The 21,293-nt window shown below is 38.4% G+C and overlaps 2 protein-coding genes across 4 annotated transcripts; one reads left to right on the forward strand and one right to left on the reverse strand.

The window, feature by feature from the left end:
• Nucleotides 1–2,758: 2,758 nt before the first annotated feature.
• Nucleotides 2,759–14,269, forward strand: LOC101163739 (acidic mammalian chitinase). Of its 3 annotated transcripts, none has more exons than XM_011477445.3 (12): nucleotides 2,759–2,865; nucleotides 2,958–2,984; nucleotides 3,080–3,284; nucleotides 3,372–3,428; nucleotides 3,506–3,671; nucleotides 3,831–3,955; nucleotides 5,112–5,235; nucleotides 5,481–5,663; nucleotides 5,789–5,905; nucleotides 6,015–6,147; nucleotides 6,258–6,385; nucleotides 13,699–14,269. In XM_011477445.3, the coding sequence occupies exons 1-12, from the start codon at nucleotides 2,841–2,843 to the stop codon at nucleotides 13,828–13,830; spliced, it is 1,422 nt and encodes a 473-aa protein (XP_011475747.2). In that variant the 5' UTR covers nucleotides 2,759–2,840; the 3' UTR covers nucleotides 13,831–14,269. The 3 variants fall into 3 exon arrangements, with proteins under 3 accessions (XP_011475747.2, XP_011475748.2, XP_020560471.2); XM_011477446.3 differs by lacking the exons at nucleotides 2,759–2,865; nucleotides 2,958–2,984; nucleotides 3,080–3,284; ... (6 more) ...; nucleotides 6,015–6,147; nucleotides 6,258–6,385 and adding exons at nucleotides 10,240–10,354; nucleotides 10,461–10,539; nucleotides 10,624–10,650; ... (6 more) ...; nucleotides 13,129–13,245; nucleotides 13,355–13,487 and having other exon boundaries at nucleotides 13,598–14,269; XM_020704812.2 differs by lacking the exons at nucleotides 2,759–2,865; nucleotides 2,958–2,984; nucleotides 3,080–3,284; ... (6 more) ...; nucleotides 6,015–6,147; nucleotides 6,258–6,385 and adding exons at nucleotides 10,266–10,354; nucleotides 10,465–10,539; nucleotides 10,624–10,650; ... (6 more) ...; nucleotides 13,129–13,245; nucleotides 13,355–13,487 and having other exon boundaries at nucleotides 13,598–14,269.
• Nucleotides 14,270–14,828: 559 nt separating this feature from the next.
• On the reverse strand, nucleotides 14,829–21,208 carry pm20d1 (peptidase M20 domain containing 1). Its single transcript, XM_004070836.4, has 13 exons — nucleotides 20,753–21,208; nucleotides 20,551–20,634; nucleotides 18,413–18,648; nucleotides 18,250–18,336; nucleotides 18,010–18,143; nucleotides 17,799–17,918; nucleotides 17,625–17,700; nucleotides 17,492–17,553; nucleotides 16,463–16,541; nucleotides 16,310–16,381; nucleotides 16,069–16,234; nucleotides 15,889–15,988; nucleotides 14,829–15,397 (listed from the first exon to the last, which is right to left on the reverse strand). Exons 1-13 carry the CDS (start codon nucleotides 21,069–21,071, stop codon nucleotides 15,268–15,270), a joined length of 1,665 nt encoding a protein of 554 aa, XP_004070884.2. The 5' UTR covers nucleotides 21,072–21,208; the 3' UTR covers nucleotides 14,829–15,267.
• Nucleotides 21,209–21,293: the final 85 nt, after the last annotated feature.

Consider the following 21,293-nt stretch of genomic DNA (forward strand, 5'->3'; position numbering starts at 1 on the left):
GAAGGGATAAAGATAGATAGATAGATAGATAGATAGATAGATAGATAGATAGATAGATAGATAGATAGATAGATAGATAGATAGATAGATAGATAGATAGATAGATAGATAGATAGATAGATAGATAGATAGATAGATAGATAGATAGATAGATAGATAGATAGATAGATAGATAGATAGATAGATAGATAGATAGATAGATAGATAGATAGATAGATAGATAGATAGATAGATAGATAGATAGATAGATAGATAGATAGATAGATAGATATAGATATAGGTTTGGAAAATGGATGGATGAAAACTAGGGGTGTAATGATTTATTTCAACAGTGGTTAGATTAATATCATAATTTGTAGTTGCTGATACAATTGACAGTCAATATTGGTTCATTTTAAATGCTCCAAATAAATCTTGTTCACTGACCTAATATTGATCCAGGACGTCTTTAGCCAAAAATTCAACCAGTGTGACTCAGAGATAACTACCTGGGTACTGAGCAGTTCAGGGGAAGTTTTCCAGATTCCTCGTATTTCTTCAAGATAATCAAATGTAAATTAAATATGTGTACAAACAAGCAAATAAACAATAATTAATGGTGAATCCATTCTAATTTTAGTTTCATAACGTTCCGCCCAGTGTTGTTTTTCCACATCAAAATAATCTAAAAGAACATTATTAGAACATTCTACCATAACGTATGGTCACGTTTTTGCTAAATTCAAAGTGTTTCCACACACTGACTGATCATTTTCACAGTCATCACTTGTGTGTTGTCCACTGTGATGACAATTGATTGTTATTGCATTATATTAAAATAAACCTATTGTGTTTTAATTCAAATGGTATTTTCCAATTTCAATTCGATTATCAATTTATCTAGTTTTGAAACGATTTGTTAATGGTTGTACATCAACTGCCCGGTATCATAAATGACCAGAAAAGGAGGCATAAAGAAGGACGTTTTGGCCATCATGCACGTTTTAAAAGTAGCACACAATTTATGCCTTCTTGTGTTGTCCCAATTTGGGCCTAAAAAGCGACATTTTATCATGAACAAAACCAAGGGTCCAAGACGCCGTATTGTCGTGTAACATACCGGCATTGAAAATGCCGTTATATGTGAATAAAAAGGCTAAAGCCGAGAGCATGTTATGGTTGACACATTTTTACCTTCATAGTAGCTAGTGGTTCAATCTTTTTCGCTTGCCATACACCTGCAGCCTGTCCCATAATTCTAAAGGAAACATGTATAATACTGAGATTTTGATGATAAAAATAATTAAAAGTCATAAAAAAAATATTGTTGAACATATCAGTGAACATATTTTTATTTCATTATTAGTTAGTCCCGATGGCGATGATGGTTTACAGGCACTGGCTCACCTGCCTCCCCTGACCGGTGTAGGTACCATAACTATTTGGCCTGCAACAACCGTTGGGGGTCCTTTGATTAGAGCTGACGTCACATTATGTGATTGGCTCTCCGTTGGTCCGATGAAGTGTCAGATAGTGATTGGTCTGGACAAATTACTACACTACCTTAGAAGATATTATTATTATTATTATTATTAGAAGATATTATGCGGCCCGTTGTAAACAAACAGAGCTCTGACATAGAGCGAGATTATCTTCTAAACGTGCTTTTATTATTATTATTATTATTATTATTAAGTGCATTGCAGCCGAATGGACGGCGTCCGAACCCTTCTCTGGACCGCACACTATAACAAAGCACCTTCCCTGCCTACGAACATGAAGCTACGAGACTCCAGTTGCTCAGAGACACGGTTAGCTTGTGTGGAGCAGCCGGTTCATTCTAACAGCCACAGATCTTTTTACAAGGTGGGTTGTGGCAAAATCTCTCTATAAACATTACAAAGGATAATGTCAGACACAACTTATGAGGGAAAAGAACTTTAGGTTACAAGAGGAAACATGAAATAAAAATATGTAGAGCCTGAGCAGATCTCCACGCTAAGTCTTCTTCTTTCTCTTTCAGCTTTTCCCATCAGGGGTCGCCACAGCGAACGAGTCGCATGGTAAACTTGGCAATGTTTTACGCCGGATGCCCTTCCTGACGCAACCCTCTCAAAGCAACCGGGCTGGGGACCGGCACAGAAGCAGAGAAGGGAACAGGGAGCAGCCCGGAGTTGAACCCTGGTTTCACGGATTAAAGGCGCCGCAAACCAGCACGAGCAAAACCGACTCAGATCTCCACGCTAAGTAGTTTGTCTAAATGGGGTTACCGTAGTTTGACGATATCCCCAGTCGAAAGGACCCCGAACTGTTATTGCAGCCGAATGGTTACGGTACCTACACCGGACGTCCCTGTTGAAACTTGTTTTAATAAGAAACCGAAAGCCACCGAACCAACCCAAAACCCGCCCAAATTATGTCCCCCGCCCAAAGGAAATTTTGCCCCGAAATTTAGAATCAATATCAGATTCTCTGGAAACAGCCCAATCAGGCAACACTCGGCAAGGCAGCTGAAGCTCTGCATTATGGAATCTGTAGATAATTTATACCAGTGCAAAATATCGCCAGGCCATTAATAACAATGATATAAAATGATCTGGCAGGCCAGATATAATCACACTCACGATATAAGAGGTTCACCACTATGTTTGTTTAAAGTTAATCATTGAAACTTTTATTTTGCATTTTTTCTTTTTAGTCCAAAGATTGTTTTTGATACGTATCCAGAATTGAGTAACATTAGAATGTATAAGAAGTTCATCACTGTGTTTATTCATTGTTAATGATTGTCACAGTTTCTGTTAAAATAAAAACACAGTTCAGCGGGAGACCTCTTGGTGAGGTGTTCAACAGCAGCTGTCATGGCCAGGCTTGTATTAACAGCAGGTTAAAAAAAACTATTAATTCGCATGAACCCTTTTTTAAAAACAATTTCTCATTAGACAATTTATTTAATGAGCTGTTCTGAATTTTTGCAGGTCTCTGTCTGTCTCTCGTCAGTTTGGGTGAGTCCAGCAACTACATAAACATAAATGTTGCATATTAATTCTGTTGATTTCTAACTGCTGAATGTTACATATGACTTTTTTTGTTTGTATAGTGTCATCCTTCAGACTGGTATGTTATTTCACAAACTGGTCTCAATACAGACCAGGCAACGGGAAATTTCTGCCTTCAAATATTGATCCAAACTTATGCACCCACCTGATCTATGCTTTTGCTGGTATTAATGATCAAAATGAGTTGGTCACTGTAGAAGTGAACGATGATGTACTCTACAGATCGTTTAATAGACTCAAACAGAGGTTTGTTTTATTTGGTTATCATATATTACTAAGGTAACACTAAGGTATGGTGTATTGCTTACAATTTAGATCTGTATCTCCCTGCAGAAACCCCAAACTTAAAACACTGCTGGCCGTTGGGGGCTGGAATTTTGGAACACAAAAGTGAGATATTTTATGTTGTTACTAAATATAATAAGCCTTCTTTTGTCTGACAGCATCTTGTCACTGTTGCTTTACAGATTCACTACAATGGTGTCAACACGAGCAAACAGAAATACATTTATCCAGTCTTCTATCAAATTATTAAGAAGATATGGATTTGATGGGCTAGATTTGGCATGGAACTATCCGGCAGCAAGAGGGAGTCCTTTGGAGGACAAGCAGAGATTCACAATGTTATGCAAGGTAATGTCTGAAACTGTCACTTTGTTGTGTAACTAATGTTTACAATACTGCATAAAGTGACTCTTTTTTTAAGATTCAGATGGAAGCAGTGTTGACCCCTCAAGGAAGAAGCCAAAAAAACAAAAAAAAGATTAAATGAAATTGTTCTGTAATTTACAGGAGGTCCTTGAGGCTTATGTGGCTGAAGGAGCTTCAACTGGACAGACCAGGTTGTTGGTCTCTGCAGCCGTTTCTGCTGGTAAAGGATTTATTGATGCTGGTTATGAAATTCCAGAGTTGGCAAAGTAAGTTGATTCTCTTTTTTTGGCCATATTGGAACACAGTATTTGGTAGGAATATGATGTGTATCAGGGCTTCAAAGCGTGTGCTTTGAAGTAGTGTGTGTGTGTGTGTGTGTGTGTGTGGGGGGGGGTAATCAAGAAGCGTATCAAGGCTTGTTTCATTTAGGGGAGGAGCAGGAAATTATGACATCTGAAGCTTTGTTGCTCAGCTGTACCACATGAATAATTCAGGAAGTGGTCGCCCCCTCCCAAAAAAAAAAAAGTGCCGGTTCAAAATGATCCTGCATCCAGTAAATGTCCAGTCCATTACTAGCATTTGGTAATCAACTGCATTTTTCTAATTGTAAATACTCTAATCAACCAGCAACAAGCGTGAAAAGATGTTGTAACTAATAAAATGGACCCCACCTTGAATATAAGGACCACAAGCTAAAGAGCCAATTATCAATCTCAAATGGGCAAATTAAAAAATCTGTTTTAACTACGGCTGATAAATGTCAGCAAACTTTTCACATGTCTTACAGTTTTAAATGAAAATGAACCAATAAAGATTGGAGACAAACAATTCTACTGCGCTGTTCAAAGCCTATGTTTGTCATCTGTATAAAGTTACACTTTTTAATGCGAGAAAAATGCTCCCTTTTGAAATTAGCCTCCAGTGGTCTTTTGAGGAACTCTAATATTTGGTACCTTGGTGTGGCTTCAAATCTGGTAACAGAGGGTGAGGGCTTGGGTTAAAAGTAAAAACTGGGCTGCTTCTTTTTCTCCATTACACTCAGCAACTACATTGGGGTTGTTGTGCCCTTTTGAATGTCTGGTTTGTCTATTTAAGTTTCTTACAATTTTTTACAGCTGTGTAGCTTTTCCATCAAATAAAGCTCCTGATGGATATTGTGATGCACTGATAGACGTTGCTTGAAGGTACTTGAGGTTTGGGAAGGTTTTTGAACCAGAAAAGATCTAAGCTGACAGGCTGTGGCAAGGGAATGAGTTTCAGGGTTAAACCTTATTCAGAGAGAGTGGGCGGTAGTGGAAACAAAAGATTGAAGATATTATTTGTTCTTGTCTTCTATGAATGAATGATCTGGGGACCTCTGAAAGTCCTGAAAGCAACATTCAAAAATTATACGGTAAATGATCAGCCCAAAATTTTTTTCAGGTACCTCGATTTTATTAATGTGATGACCTATGATTTCCATGGCACCTGGGAAAGTGTTACAGGACATTACAGCCCTTTATTCAAGGGATCTCGGGACTTTGGGGACCATGTCTACCATAACACTGTGAGTGATTGAGTATAAAATGTCAATAAACATTACTCTTCTTATGGCCAGCTGACAGTGGGGTGTTCTGGTTCATCCTTCTGAATGTTTCAACTCTATAGAAAGAATATAAACCCAGGTTTCTTTCAGATAAGGGATGCCCAATTTAAGTAGTTATGCTTCACTTTAAAGTTAAAGTTTGCTGATTTTCCTTTTTCAAATATAAATTTACCAAATGTCTTTTAATCATTTTATTTATGTTGCAGGACTTTGCCATGAGGTACTGGAGAGACAAAGGGACTCCTGCAGAAAAACTGAACATGGGCTTTGGTACATACGGACGAACATTTCGACTTTCTACTCAATCTAGTCAGCTTGGAGCCCCAGTCATTGGTCCTGCTGCTGCTGGCATTTATACAGGGGAGCCTGGTTTCTGGTCCTATTATGAGGTGAAACAGAATGAAAGATTAAAAACTTTTATTGCATGTTGTTCATCAGATTAAATCTTAAAGTTGATCTTTTTTACACAATCATCACAGTCCACTTGAAAATGGGATTATTGTCTTCCTTTCAGATTTGTACATTTCTTAAAGGAGCCAGCGTTCATTTAATCGAGGATCAGAAAGTTCCATATGCCATCAAACAAAACGAGTGGGTTGGATATGACGACAAAGACAGTTTTCATACTAAGGTTTGTTTCAGTAAAGATGTTGCCCAGTTACCTTCTTGTTCTACCAAACACAAAGTTGTTCCCTGAGACTTTAACTAGTTTCAAAGTGGTTCCATCATTTCTCATTCAGGTTCGATACATGAAAGATAATGGGTTTGGTGGAGCCTTCGTCTGGTCTTTGGATCTTGACGACTTTGCTGGACAGTTTTGTGGACAAGGAAACTATCCCCTCATCAAGCATCTTCAATCACTTTTGGCTTCAGGTTAGAGAATCCCTCTTCATTGTAAACTTGCTTTGTCCAATTGGACCACACATCAAATGTCTTCTTGGTTTCAGTTGTACTGACTTAAGGATAATTTAACATTTCTCCAGATCTCCCCCCTCTGCCTACTGCAGAAACCATTCAGGTCCAAGTGACTCCATCCACAAATACAGCTCAAACACAAAACAAACCCCATCCCAGACCAATAGCTCCTGACACCAACTTCTGTGCCACAAAGATTGGAGGCGTTTACGCCAAACCAGATGCTCCAGGTTCTTTTTACAACTGCGCCAATGGGATTACCTGGATCCAAAACTGCCCCCATGGTTTAGTTTTCCAGGACAGCTGCAAGTGTTGCACATGGCCATGAAGAGTTTACAAAGTTGGCAGCAATAACCAAAAGGACCTGGCTGCAGACAACCGGATGACGCCAAGAAATTTGGCTGGAACCAGAAGTTTATCCCCCCCATTTCGTTTGAATTTTTTTTTATTTAGCTAGTGACCCTGACACTTACAGATTATCTGGTTTTAAATAAATCAATAAATGTTTTTACAATTCTGAACACTTTTGTTAACATCAAAAACAGCTGCAGAAGGGCAATGACCGTAACAAATTAAGTCTGCAGACATTACAGAGAAGAGAACTTGTAAACTCTGCTAAATCCAGAAGGATGGCTGTCAATCAGGCTGCAGAAAATGGAGTACCAACGTTGGACAATGGACAAAATATGGACCTTTTTTCTTTCACAGCATTACCTTATAAATATAACAATAAAATTGCTTAATCAATTATTGAAGATGGTTAAAGTGATTAATCTCTAATTATAACACTTCACTTGCCCCAAAAAGAGATTCACGATTTTTCAAACAAAATATTTTTAGCTTTTGATGCTTGATCTGCATATGCTATGGTGATTTCGGAAATAGTGTTTTGTCTAATTACATTCATGATTGTTCTAATGAAAAAAATAATCTGCATGTATTTTTAAAACTTGATCTGCCCATGCTATGAAGATTTCTGAAACAGTGTTATGTCTACCTTTTCTGATATGGGGTTATTTTTAATCATAGTCTTGATTTTTCTAATGAAAATAATCTGCACATATTTTAGATAACTGATCTACATGTGCTATGTTGTTTTCTAAAATAGAGTTTTGTCTGTTTTACGTTGTTATTAGGTACTTCATCTTTGTCATGTGATTTATTGATACTTAAGTATTCTAAATGACCTGAAACTGTGTTGATAAGGCATAGATATCTGATAAAACGTCATGAACAAGATAATGATAAATCATGTAATGAAAATGGTACGGTAGAACAGGGGTGGGATTCCTTCCACTCCCTTTCAAGCAATCTTTGATTTAAAGTCAAATTATTATAAGTTTGATACATCTTTGTCTGAACGTATAACTACTGATTGTATTAATTCAATACAGTTCATTGTGTCTATAAGATTAAATAACTTCTTGGGTTATTTTTTATCAGACACGGTTTGTTTTTTCACATACCAGACATGTTTCGGCGGAATCACTGTCAGGTATGTGAAAAAATAACCCAAGACGTCTGCTGATTGTATTGTTTTTTGCATTATTCTTGCTTTGATTGCTTGAAATAATTCAATTCAAACTCATTTCAATTTTTAAAGGAATGAAACAATTACTGTTTTTTGTAACATATTTTAAGCTCATAACCAAAACATTAGTTTGTACTGCCGACTGTAACAGTTATCATTTACCATATTTTCACGACCATAGGGCGCACTGGATTATATGGTGCAGTTTCAGGTATGGGTGCTTTTTCTATATTTAACCCTTGTGCTGTCTTAGAAAACCCCACCGTTGCACTGACGTGTTCTCCCTACCATGACAAAGGTGGATAAAGGTGGAAAGATTTCATGTAATCCATGGACACAAGTGAGGTTCACAAGTCCTTAAAGAAAATAGGTTCAGCACGTTGTCTAGTGGGTCTAGATGACCCAACTCCCAATGTTAAAGTGCCTAGGATAGCACAAGGGATAACTTATACAAAAGGCACACAGGGTTTTAAGGCACCGGCATGTAAAAACAAACCGGTAAAACATGCATCTTAGTGTGTGTTTTAAAAAAGGCAGCGGGAGCAAAACTGAGTTGGATATTATTATTTTTCTTCTCAGTCATCAATCAGCATCCAAAAGTCCACTATCGTTACGGGACCTTGAAAGTTTGGTGGGTTGGGGTCCCTACTGAGGCAATCTGTGGTTGCCCTAACAGGTTGGCTGCCTCAGCCCCATCGGTGCCTGACCATAACTCTCCCAAGGGCAATGCTTGGGGGCGGGGGCGGGTGCTTGGTCCTGGGACCGGCTCTTTTTTGGCTCCTCTCTATTTGTGTCGGGTGGGTCGTCAGCGTGCTATGCACCTCAGGGGGGGAGGTACATGCAGTAATCCCCTCCCATGGTTGACGCATGGATTCGTGCCCCTCCCCTCTCAGGTTTAATTGTACCTTTGACATATAGGACCCTTGGGAGGGGGCGTGCTTGGACATCACTGCCAGCAAGCAGAAGATGTCCGTTCAGTGCCCTACCCGCCAATGTAACCCCTTGTGCTATCTTAGATGACCCCACCCTCACATTGACGTGTTATCCCTACCATGACAAAGGTGGATAAAGGTGGAAAGATTTCATGAAATCCATGGACACAGGTGAGGTTCACAAATCCTTAAAGAAAAAAGGTTCAGAGCACTGTCTAGTGGGTCTAGATGACACAACTCCCACCGTTAAAGTGCCTAGGATAACACAAGGGTTAAACTGCACCCTTCAGGACACACACCCTTTACCCCACAACAATATACTCTACAACACACATGCATACACACAAACACACATACAAAGAGGTATGGGACCTCTGATTTTCTGACCCCTATCCCATCCCTGGTGGGCACTCTTCCTCTTTCTTTTTTTAAATTCCATCATCCCCCCCAGAAGAACATGAAACTTCACAGGTGCTAGCTCCCCTTTTCACTAATAGTTTGCTTGACTGAATGTAATGTTTCACGTTAGTCTGGATGGATATACATGCGTGTATGAACGGTATTCCTATTGTGTACGTGTTGACATATGTGAAGATTTTTGCAGCCAACAGCTATGTTTGTAAAATTTAAGTGTGTGGGTGGACAGGCCCCGCCCCTTTTAGATTTATTACACATCTCCACCTGATAGTAATGATTATACACTTCCAGCAACTTGTTGCTTGTTGCTTTATGATGCTTTATGATTTAACATCCTCCCCCATCTCTTATCATCCTCCAATCAACCCCCCTCTCTTCCCTCCTCTTCTTTTCCGTCCGGTCCAGCAAAAAATAGTTACAAATATAATTAATATAAATAAAGTTTAATTTAAATTACAAAACGGGTTTATTTAAATATACACCTTGTGTGTCAGAAGATTCACAATCCCATGTTGTAAAAGTAAAATATGTTCAACACAAGAGGCCACCAGCTCCTATCTGTGTGCTCAGCTCTTGGACAGAACAAGTTAAAAAAAAAATAATAATTGAAAAAAAAAATAAAAATAGGAAAGGACGCTTGAACATGTGTTTTCGAGCCCAGTGTGAACATAGCATAAGAGTGATGAAGACAATACATACATTATACATATTAATTCATAGAAGATCAGAGCGATCTTGTGCTAAATTAAATATTTTACTTTCACCAAAACAATAGAATCCTTTAGGGGAAAGAAAATAAACAATTTTCCAGGGACATTTAGGATGACGAAGTAAAACTGCTTTTTTTCTAAAATCAATGCAGTGATTTTTTACGTCTTTTCTGTTTCACTCATCAATATTTTTTCTCATATTTGTGATGATATGCTAAAACTACAGCTGTGTGCACACAAAGACATACACTGTGCCAATCATTAACAGTGAGCAAACATACTGATTCCAATGTTACTCAATTCTGGTCAATACTCTAAAATGATCTCTGACCTTTAAACCTTGTTCTGCAATGATTTAAGCCAGCAGGGCTCGCAAACCCTGGTCCTCAAGAGCCATCTTTCTGCTGATTGGCTGACTCAAGTGATTCCACATCCTGATTGACTAAACACACCTGGTTTAGTTAGTCAGTATTAAGCAGACCAGCGAGAGCTGGAAACCAGGCAGGGTCGAGGCTCATGAGGACCAGGGTTGGTGAGCCCTGCTAGCCTAAATCATTGCAAAACAAGGTTTAAAGGTCAGAGATCATTTTAGAGTATTGACAAGAATTGAGTAACATTGGAATCAGTGTGTTTGCTCACTGTTAATGATTGGCACAATATATGTCTTTTTTTTTCTTTAAGAAAGCACAGCTCATTACGCTTCTTCTTGTTGAAGTGTTTTTGACAGAAGCTACCATGACCAGGCTCACACTAATAGCAGGTAAAGAAAAAAAAAACACTTCAATTTATTCTTTTAACCTCTTGATGGAGTATTTCTTTAGTGAGCTGTTCTGAATTTTTGCAGGTCTCTGTCTGTCTTTTGTCAGTTTGGGTGAGTCCAGCAACTACATAAACATTGCATATTAATTCTGTTGCTTTCTAACTGCTGAATGTTACAAGTAACATTTATTTTTGTATAGTGTCATCCTTCAGACTGGTATGTTATTTCACAAACTGGTCTCAATACAGACCAGGCAACGGGAAATTTCTACCTTCAAATATTGATCCAAACTTATGCACCCACCTGATCTATGCTTTTGCTGGTATTAATGATCAAAATGAGTTGGTCACTATAGAATGGAATGATGATGGGCTCTATGCATCTTTCAATGGACTTAAACAGAGGTCTGTTTGTTCCTCTTTGTTACTAATTATAAAATGCTGAATGGTGTATTTTTGTAAAAATCTATATCTGTATCTCCCAACAGAAATCCCAATCTTAAAACACTGCTGGCAGTTGGAGGCTGGAATTTTGGAACACAAAAGTGAGATATTTCAAGCTGTTGCTGACGTGTCACACAGCCACTACATCCACTTTGCACATTTTCCACGTATTGTGGAAATACGTGTGTAAATGTTGTCTTTTGTTGATACATGTGTGATATACGTAATCCATAAATGTTTCTTGCGTTTGTCATTCATCAATGTGCGCAGATGTCTGTCGAGGGTTTTGGCCGACGGGTTTTCATGTGAACTCAGTTTTTAGTTTTTCAAAGCTTTTGGTTGGTTGAAAATTAAGCAGTTTATGCATATTTTAAGTACATAGTTTATATGGAAATATTACGTAAATCTTATATTTTTGCGAGATGCAACATTAGTGGCTTTCCAAGACCGTTCTATGTATGTCCATATACTGTATGTCTAACAGACTTTTCATGCATGTACTACCCATGTACCGGTATAACTTTTACACTATATCGTGTATGTGGAGCACATATCACGTTTAAATTACGTAATTGACGCACAAATTACTGGTGAATTGTATATCATACACAGTTCATGTTCTACATTGATTTAAATGTTCTTTGCATGATTTATTTGTACTAGTTCCGTGGGTTTAATGTGGCACACTCTTTCCACGTATATTCACATATGACCAATTTTCGTTTGGGCAGTGTGCGCAAAATGTAAGTAGTGGCAATGTGACATTGCCTTAACAGTATTGTGCGTTTTCTCTGTGAACAGCATCTTGTCCCTGTTGCTTTACAGATTCACTACAATGGTGTCAACACAAACAAGCAGAAACACATTCATCCAGTCGTCTATCAAATTATTAAGAAAACATGGATTTGACGGACTAGATTTAGACTGGGAGTATCCAGCAGCAAGAGGGAGTCCTTTGGAGGACAAGCAGAGATTCACAATGTTATGCAAGGTCTTGAACTGCCTCTTTGCAAAATTACTATCAAATGGCCTGAGGTCACTTTTTGTAATTGTGTAATAGGAGCTCTTTGAAGCCTATGAGGCTGAGAGAGCTTCAACTGGACAGGCCAGGTTGTTGATCTCTGCTGCTGTTTCTGCTGGAAAAAGAACTATTGATGCAGGTTATGAAATCCCAGAGATGGCAAAGTAAGCTGATTTATCATTTACCAAATCATGAACCCACAATTATAATCTGTTTATTAGTTGTTTCGATTAACCTCAATTTATTTTTACTAGGTACTTAGATTTTGTGAATGTGATGACCTATGATTTGCACGGCTCGTGGGAAAATGTCACAGGACATAACAGCCCTTTATTTAAAAGCTCCCAGGACACCGGCGACAATGTCTACCTAAACACTGTAAGTTATAGGGCATGTTTTGTTTTAAACATCTGAAAATTTTAAAAACCACTCCTGTGGAGTATTTTATTTTTTGAGAATAATGTAGACAATTTTTCATAAATATTTTTCGTTATTTTTTTTGTTAAAAGGGATTTTTCTGTACATTTCTTATATAGCTTTGAGTGTCTCTTTGAATCACTAAGATGATATTTTGTATATATCAGGGTGCTTCTTTTTTTTCTTAAATAATTAAGTCTCAGTGAGGTGTTTCAAGTCCACGCTCCAACTGCTCTAAATCCCAAGAGCATTTATAAAACTATATTATGAGATCCCACATTGTAATTAAAACTCCAATGTGTAAATTTAAACACAGTCAATTTCACTTACAGTTTACTGGATAACGTATTTGTCTGTCATGTAAATAACTGGATGTAATTAAATTTTATATATGCTGCAGGACTTTGCCATGAGGTACTGGAGAGACAAAGGGACTCCTGCAGAAAAACTGAACATGGGCTTTGGTACATACGGACGAAGTTTTCAACTTTCTACTCAATCTAGTCAGCTTGGAGCCCCAGTCATTGGTCCTGCTGCTGCTGGCATTTATACAGGGGAGGCTGGTTTCTGGTCCTATTATGAGGTGAAACAGAATGAAAGATTAAAAACTTTTATTGCATGTTGTTCATCAGATTAAATCTTAAAGTTGATCTTTTTTACACAATCATCACAGTCCACTTGAAAATGGGATTATTGTCTTCCTTTCAGATTTGTACATTTCTTAAAGGAGCCAGCGTTCATTTAATCGAGGTTCAGAGAGTTCCATATGCCATCAAACAAAACGAGTGGGTTGGATATGACGACAAAGACAGTTTTCATACTAAGGTTTGTTTCAGTAAAGATGTTGCCCAGTTACCTTCTTGTTCTACCAAACACAAAGTTGTTCCCTGAGACTTTAACTAGTTTCAAAGTGGTTCCATCATTTCTCATTCAGGTTCGATACCTGAAAGATAATGGGTTTGGTGGAGCCTTCGTCTGGTCTTTGGATCTTGACGACTTTGCTGGACAGTTTTGTGGACAAGGAAACTATCCCCTCATCAAGCATCTTCAATCACTTTTGGCTTCAGGTTAGAGAATCCCTCTTCATTGTAAACTTGCTTTGTCCAATTGGACCACACATCAAATGTCTTCTTGGTTTCAGTTGTACTGACTTAAGGATAATGCATCATTTCTCCAGATCTTCCTCCTCTGCCTACTGCAGAAACCATTCAGGTTCACACCCAAAACAAACCCCATCCCAGACCAACAGCTCCTGACACCAACTTCTGTGCCACAAAGATTGGAGGCGTTTACGCCAAACCAGATGCTCCAGGTTCTTTTTACAACTGCGCCGATGGCATAACCAGGATCCAAACATGCCCCCATGGTTTAGTTTTCCAGGACAGCTGCAAGTGTTGCACATGGCCATGAAGAGTCTGAAAAGTTTACTGCAAACACTGCTGTAAAACCTGATTGATCTTTACCCAAAAAACGTATTTCTTTTCACTTTTTTCCCCTTTTAACACAAATGTATTATAGTGTTAAGTTGCAGAAGCTTGATATTTGCAATTAGTGGGGTATATTCTGGAATGATCAATGATAAATTCAGCAAAATTCCCATTCTTTTCTTCTAAAGTGTTTGTTTCCAAGCAAACACGTACATCTCCTTTTCCTTTTTTAAATTTTTATGCTTTTTTTTGTCATAATACATTTGTAAAATCCTTATAATACTGTAACAAATAGTCATATTTTAGATGCATTTGTATTTATTTACTAGATTTGTTGCAGAATAAATGTGATGCTATTTAGATTTCACAACCTTTTACACCAATAAAATGGAATGAGTTTTCAAAATAATCCAACAATTACACACATTGTTATCCTTTAAGAAATACACCTTCAAATCACAATAATTATTCAATTATGTATAACACAAATCTTTTTTACATTTAAAATATGGAAACACATTGCCAAAGAAATAAAGAACTTTCAATGCAATTGCTGAATTAGAACTCAAGTTTAGTAATATATTAATACTCTTTACAAAACTATCATTACTGATCCTCTGCAGAATTTTGGTCTAATTTTTAAAACTTCTGAATGTGTCCTTGCTTCTTTTTATTTATTTAATAGTTTCTTTAGGTTTTTTGGGGGGCATTTTTTAAAATAGAAATTCTTACAAAATTTCAATATTACATAAGGTTGTATTGGAGAACTTCAGTGGAAAGAAAGTGCAACAGTCATTCAGACACCCTACTGCACAGACAGACTGAAAATCTCAATTTTACAGGCTTTTACTACTGATATTCTGAGATGGTAAAATATCTTAATTGTAGTGGAAAAACTTAGACAATCTCAACTTGGAAAAAAAAAATAAATATTTCTGAACACAAGAGAGAGCTGTAGTTAGTGAAGGAGCCTTGAGACACTTTTTTTAAAGATCAACTTTATTCAACCGTTACAAATTAGCAAATTCCACCTGCATCTCTGTATATAATACTTTTTTTTCATAAGTTTTCTTTGTGAATACCTCAGCCCTGCAACAACCCAGCAAATAATTTACATTTTTAAATTATAACAACAATCTTTGGTTAAATCATCTCATTAACACAGGTGTACTGTTATCACAAGAAAAAAAAAACACATTTGATCCTCAAATTCTTTTCTTTCAACAATTTCAAAACTCAATTTTAAACATTCATATAAAGGATGTAAACCTCAGATTTATATAACAGTGTTAATCTAATGAGACAGGTTTAATACTGCTGTTGAAATCTAATGAGACAGATAAGCTATTCTGTTCATTTCACCCATCAATTCAAGTCAATCAAACAACAAAAACAACAAAATCTGTCATTTTGTAGCAGCCTATAATTCATGGACAGAGCTGTGTGGCTCTGGAAGCTTCCTGGTGTCACAGTTTTGAATCAGATTGAAGTAAAACTGAATCATTTCCTCGTAGTTCTTTTTGGAAATTCTTTCATTAATCCCATGAAACCTGAAAAATGAAAACATGTTTCATGATCATTTTTAGAAAATTTGTAGAATTTTCTATAACCTCCTGAATGTCTGTAGAGGACATTTCTAAACCTGAATATCTCCAGACCACGGCATACTACTGAATGAACTCCTTTTGGTATCTTCAGACGACATTTGGGGCTTTTCAGTGAGATCAAATGTGAAGGTTTGGGTCTCTGGGTATTGTAGAAATTGATGGATTTTTAAAACTTTTGACTGGAGAATTTTTATTTTTCTTTGGTAGTCAGGAGGTTAAAGACTCGCATTAAAAAAAGAAAGTATGTTTGGTTTAAAAGCCTAAAAGATTCCAAAAACCCGACAGAGTGACTTCCCAAACTACAGAAACCTGTATTATGCTTTAAACATGTAAATGTAGTCATTTGGGGAAATTTTCATCCATATAACCACCAGTGTGACCAGATTAAAAGCTAAGAGAAAATAAAAAATGTGTAGGACCTCCTAACTTCTTACCTTTGAACATCTCCAGGTTTAAACCAGTTAGGAGAAAAACGATAAACATCTTTGCTGAGGTCTTTGAAGTGGCGGCTGTCAGTGTTGCCGATACAGATCCCTGCACATTTAAAGACAGCATTGACTCTTACAAAGTGATATTTCATTATGTGTGCGTGAGAACTTGTGTCAGGATTCTACCTGGAGCTACTGTCACCGTTGGAAACAAATCCAGCACCGTTTTCTTGATGATCTGAAAGCCGAAGGACCTTTCATCAGCAGAGCTGACTGGAAGAGGGTCAAAGCCATCAACGAGCTCCACTTTGACTCTCGGGTCCCCGACTGTCGCCTCAATGAGGTCCATGACCTGAAAAGGACGTTAGACGCCTTAATCGCAGAGTACAAGCAGCAGTTATCATCAAATAAGAGGCTGAGACCTAACCTCCTGTAATGTCTGCGCTGAGTGAATCCGCAGATTTACATAAGCTTCAGCATAAGAAGGGATGACATTCATCTGAAAGATAATGATGACTTATGGGAGGAAGAAGGAAACTTCCTTGTAATCTGGATTATGTGGTTCTGCAGAAATAATCACCTTGACACCGCCGTTAAAAATGGTGACTGCTGTGGTTGTTCTCACAAAAGCATTCATGTCTGGCTTTCTTTCAAGTACCCTGCAGGAGAGGAGAAACTGACAGACCCGAATCAAAAGGCAACATTTAAAGATGCACTGGGATGAAAATGGGGTTTTTGCCATATTCTTGTAGCTTTCTTCTGATGATGAACGACATAGATTAAGAAAATTAAGATAAAAAAATTGCTTTTCTTTTCAGCATTTCTTGATTCAAATTGTTGTGAATCAGGAGCAGACACAAAAATACAATTGGAAAAAGGTTTATTTGTGATATAGAAAATATGCTGGGCTCCCTACTTCGAGCTCTCAGTTATGGGGTGGGGTGGGCTTGTGCTATGTTCACACCAAACGCAAATCACGCACCAACCCCCTCTGTTTGGACACGCCAGTTTAATGACTTGCTCTCCCGCATTAGTCCGAGGAGGGAAAGTGTACAAACATGAATAAAAAAAAAGAGGCCTTTTTATTACTGCCTTGATGCAAAAAATAAAAATAACTGAGGTCACGATCAGCTGTTCTGTTGGTTTTGGACTCCACCTGTTCATCGTGTCACTGAACACCTCATGGGCCAAAGCTGAGTCCCTGATTGGTTGAGCTGATGCATCTTCTTCGCCAAAGTTTAGATTTTTTTTACTTTGGAACGCGCCGTGACGTTCAAACCACGCTGCTGCTGGACCAATGCTCAAGTCATCCTGCAGGACCTCAGATCACATCTGTACTTTGACTTAACATTGTAAGTAGACGCTACTGTGTTCCAAATCATGATCAGTGTGAACGCAGCTTTATTCCCTGCTAACCTTCCCGCCCACAAGCCACAGGCAAATTTCTAATGAACTACTGCCGCTCTGTAGAAACTATGTCCTTGAAAATTACAGGGTTTTTTTGGCTAAAAGGATTAAACCACAGTTAAAAGACTAGTGGGTTAATGTTTTCAATAGATCAAAAGATGATAGAGGTAGAACATTGAAGAACAAACAGGATTTTGATTACCTGGACAGAACTGAGGAGAACAGCCAAAAATTTGACATCACAAACTTCAGTGGAAGTGAAAACTGAGGATAAAGAAAAACTGGTTAAAAAAATAGACCTAGAACACTCCTGTTGATCCAGTAGTTTGCTCTACCTTGTGGGCCAGGTGCTCAAAAGTTGTCCGTTCAGGTCCGAGCCCAAACAGCCTCGGCATGGGGTTATCCTCCAGTCTGACGGACCAGCAGAAAAATACAAAATGTCCTCTTCATCTGTGATGCTCAACATGATATTCAAATAAAATGTTGGAAAGGAAAACCCATTGTTTTACCTTTTTACCGCTCCAGCCAAAATCCCTATGCTGGACTCCCTAGGAGGGATCGAGGAGTGACCAGGAGCCGTAGACACAGACAGCTTTACGTTGGCCGAGCCTTTTTCACTCAGTCCAATTCTGTAAAGCATGTAAACAGCATATCAATAAGAAAAAAATTCAAATCAAAATGTAAAAGAGGTGTGATTTGAAGTTCATTTTAAAGTCTCACAGGGCGGCAGGTCCTTCCAAGCCACTGATGATTCCATCCATTACAGCCAGGCCTTCATCCAGCACAAATGACAGCTGCACATTTCGCTGCTTCAGCACACGAACGATGTTCATAGCTCCATTGAAACCTCGGATCTTAAAAAGGACAGATAGCAGAGAGATCAGATTTAATCATTTGTCATCTTTTCTTTCTTTCTTTTTCTTTTTTTACAGTCAGAGTTAAATAAAAAATGCTTCACACCTCTTCATCATGACCAAAACCAATGTAAAACCCCCTTCGAGGAGCATAGCCTTTAAGTAGCAAGTATTCCAATGCTTGAAGTATGGCCTGAAGACAAATGTAAGATCGTTAATTCAGCTCAATACATGTTTATACATGCAAAACTCTGTTTTTGATCTCCTACCATTAAAGAGTTCTTGTCGTCTATGGTCCCTCTACCATAGATGAAGCCATTTATCTCTTTGGCAGAAAAAGGCGGAGCCTCCCAGCCATCTGACTCATTGGCAGGTACCACATCAATATGGGCCAGCAGCATATATGGTACCAAGTCAGGATGGGACCCTCGCACGTAGAACAGGTGGCTGTAATCAGCCACCATCTCATGTTGAACCAAACTTGAAGAGAAAACTGTGGGGAAAGCTGACCAAAAAAAAAAAAAAAAAGAAATGATGCGGAGACTTACAGAAGGAATTTGTCAAGTAAAGCTTGTGGTCTTGAAAGTGTGTGATTTGGTTTTCTCTAAAAAATGATCTTCCAAATTTAAGCTTTGCCAGTTCTGTTATACAGACACATTTCCGTTTTGTCTGGATTGCTTTGAAACCAAAAAGCACAACAAATTAGACTGGAGCTCGATGAGAACATTTAGTTTGAGGATTCATCTGGTGCCGTTTGCTGCTATGCGTGTTCATTTCATCACGTTAATCAAGTCTGAAGAAATCATGCTTTCCATTTGTCTTATATTCCATTTGATTCCACACGTCCTGCTACTCCAATCATCTTTCGAGCTATTGTGAAAGCGTTCCCCGGGTTTTTGTTTTTGTTTGTTGTTTGATTATGTTTTTTTTAGCCAAAATTAAAATAAATTACATTTTAAAAAAGCCTGTGACATTTTCTGGAACATCATTTCTGCAAAGCAGCTTGAAACCTTCATTTGATATATCAAAATGAGAAAGGGAGAGAAGACATATGAACAACAGAGTAAGAGATGGGTGAAACTGAAATGGGAAGACTATCAATCAAATGTCTGGGTCCAAAAAGAGAGAGGTTATCTTACAAGTTGGTTTGGTCACGTTTACTTTAAGATAAGTTTAATGTTTTTGCGACTTTCCTGCTCGGAAGGTTTCACACATCAGAAGCTGTGTTTGAATTTGATGTGTTCTTTTTACAATCTAGATCATAATTCAATCCAGGTTTGAGCAGTGCAGGTCCAGTGGTTTTGAACAGGGCCTGGTTCTACTATCTAGGTGATCTATTAGTGCGGGAATGCAGTGGAATATTCCTTTAGTGCCCTCGGGAATCGGAAGCCAACGTCTGCGTGAATAGTCAGCTTCAAATGATGTGACACGTGAATGCAACACGAATGAATTCAGTTCGCTTTTGCTTCAGACAGTCACTGTGAGTTTTCATTATTATAGCAAACGTTTATAAAAAAATAATAATTAATTAAGGCCTGTTCACACCGGGACGAATTTCGCCGGCGATTTTCGCCGACGTTTAACGCCTCGTGACTAAACAAAGGGCCCCAATGAGAGTGTGCACACCGACGCGAAAAAACGCCAGGCGTTAAAGCGTCGAAAAAAAAAAACGCCTCGGGTTCGTTTTTTTTTTTCGACGCGTCGCGTCGAAATCTACTCGACCAATGAGAACGGCGCTTTTGCTCACGTGTCTGGAGCTTCTGAAGTTACAGTAAAACACAACTTGGGGGCGCTCAAACACAAAACTGCCTTGCTGAGCACACATACCAGCGAAGAAGATAGACGCCAAGTAGCGTCTACACTGCCGCGAAGCAATAATGACGGACATTCTAAAATATCCCCGAACCAAGCACCAGTTGGAGCTACTGGTGCTTGAAATATTCATGTTTTCTTTGTTTGATTCTGACAAGCGCGTAAATACTTGCTCTCTTCTTCTGAGTGAAAAGCGACTTTAAGAAGCGTAAAGTTGCGCAGCGCCACCTTGTGTACAGGAGTATTTCTGTTTTACATTAAGCGCCATCTAATGTCAGGGAATGAAATTGCATGTTCACTCCACTCATCGTCAGCGAAAATCGCCTGGGTGTGAACACAAAAAACGTGACGAAAAACGCTGGCGAATAACGCCTGGCGAATATTCGTCCCGGTGTGTACGGGCCTTTAAGCTGTCAGCAGGACAACGAACACACAGGAACAAACAAACCGACTCTCATGTTAGCTTCAAATTAGCTAAGCTTCGCGTTCAGTTGGCTGTGCAGGAACCATTAACTAATTATATTCTGTTCTGTTTAATGTTCTGGAAATTAACACACCCTGGATCAGACCACTCGCGGGGGGGGGGGGGGGGTACCTTTACGGAGGAACTGTCCAAACTGAAGCAGAGCTGAAGTGTTGCCGCCCGTCTCCGAGGACACTGTGGGGATTTTGATCGCCTCTGAGTGAAAGAAGAAACACACTGTCAGACTTCTGGTTTCTACCTGGCTTAAACCAGAGAATTTTGTAGTTATGTCTAGTTATTCTGGTTTGCTTGATGTTTGAAATGCTTTAAGTACCTTTAAACTTTGCTAACAGTTCCTCTCTCTGATGGTGGTCTATGACAAGCAAGATGTTGTTGGTTTTTTCCCAGCGTGCGAGTTGAAGTCCAACATTTACGTCCAAAGAAAATGTCCTGATGGACGCAATGGTGAAAACTGACAGGAATACAATAAACACGCTAATAAACACCAGCTTTACGAACTTATACACTTGGAAATTCGACTCTGTCATTGTAGCGTCTGTAAGCGGAAACTGTTTAGTGCAGCCGGTCTGTGAAAACCAGCGCCCCCTACTGGTTATAGGTCCAAGAGGCGGAATCGTTGAACTGTCACCCATTTCTCTTATGGGTAAAATTTCCTTTTTCAAAGCAAGAAACGTTTCACTTTTTTTGGCTTAAATATATTTTATATAAGCCTATTATTTAGATGAGTTCTTGGAAGGGCTTTTAAAAAAAAAAAAAAAAAAACTGTTCATTTGTGCTCTGTACATATCTTCATAAACCACAAAGGTTACAATCTGTTTTGAATATGTTGTTCAGCAATCTCGTATTCAAAGGAA

Source organism: Oryzias latipes, chromosome 7 (assembly GCF_002234675.1).
Source record: "Oryzias latipes chromosome 7, ASM223467v1".
In the NCBI taxonomy this organism is placed as follows: Eukaryota; Metazoa; Chordata; class Actinopteri; order Beloniformes; family Adrianichthyidae; genus Oryzias; species Oryzias latipes.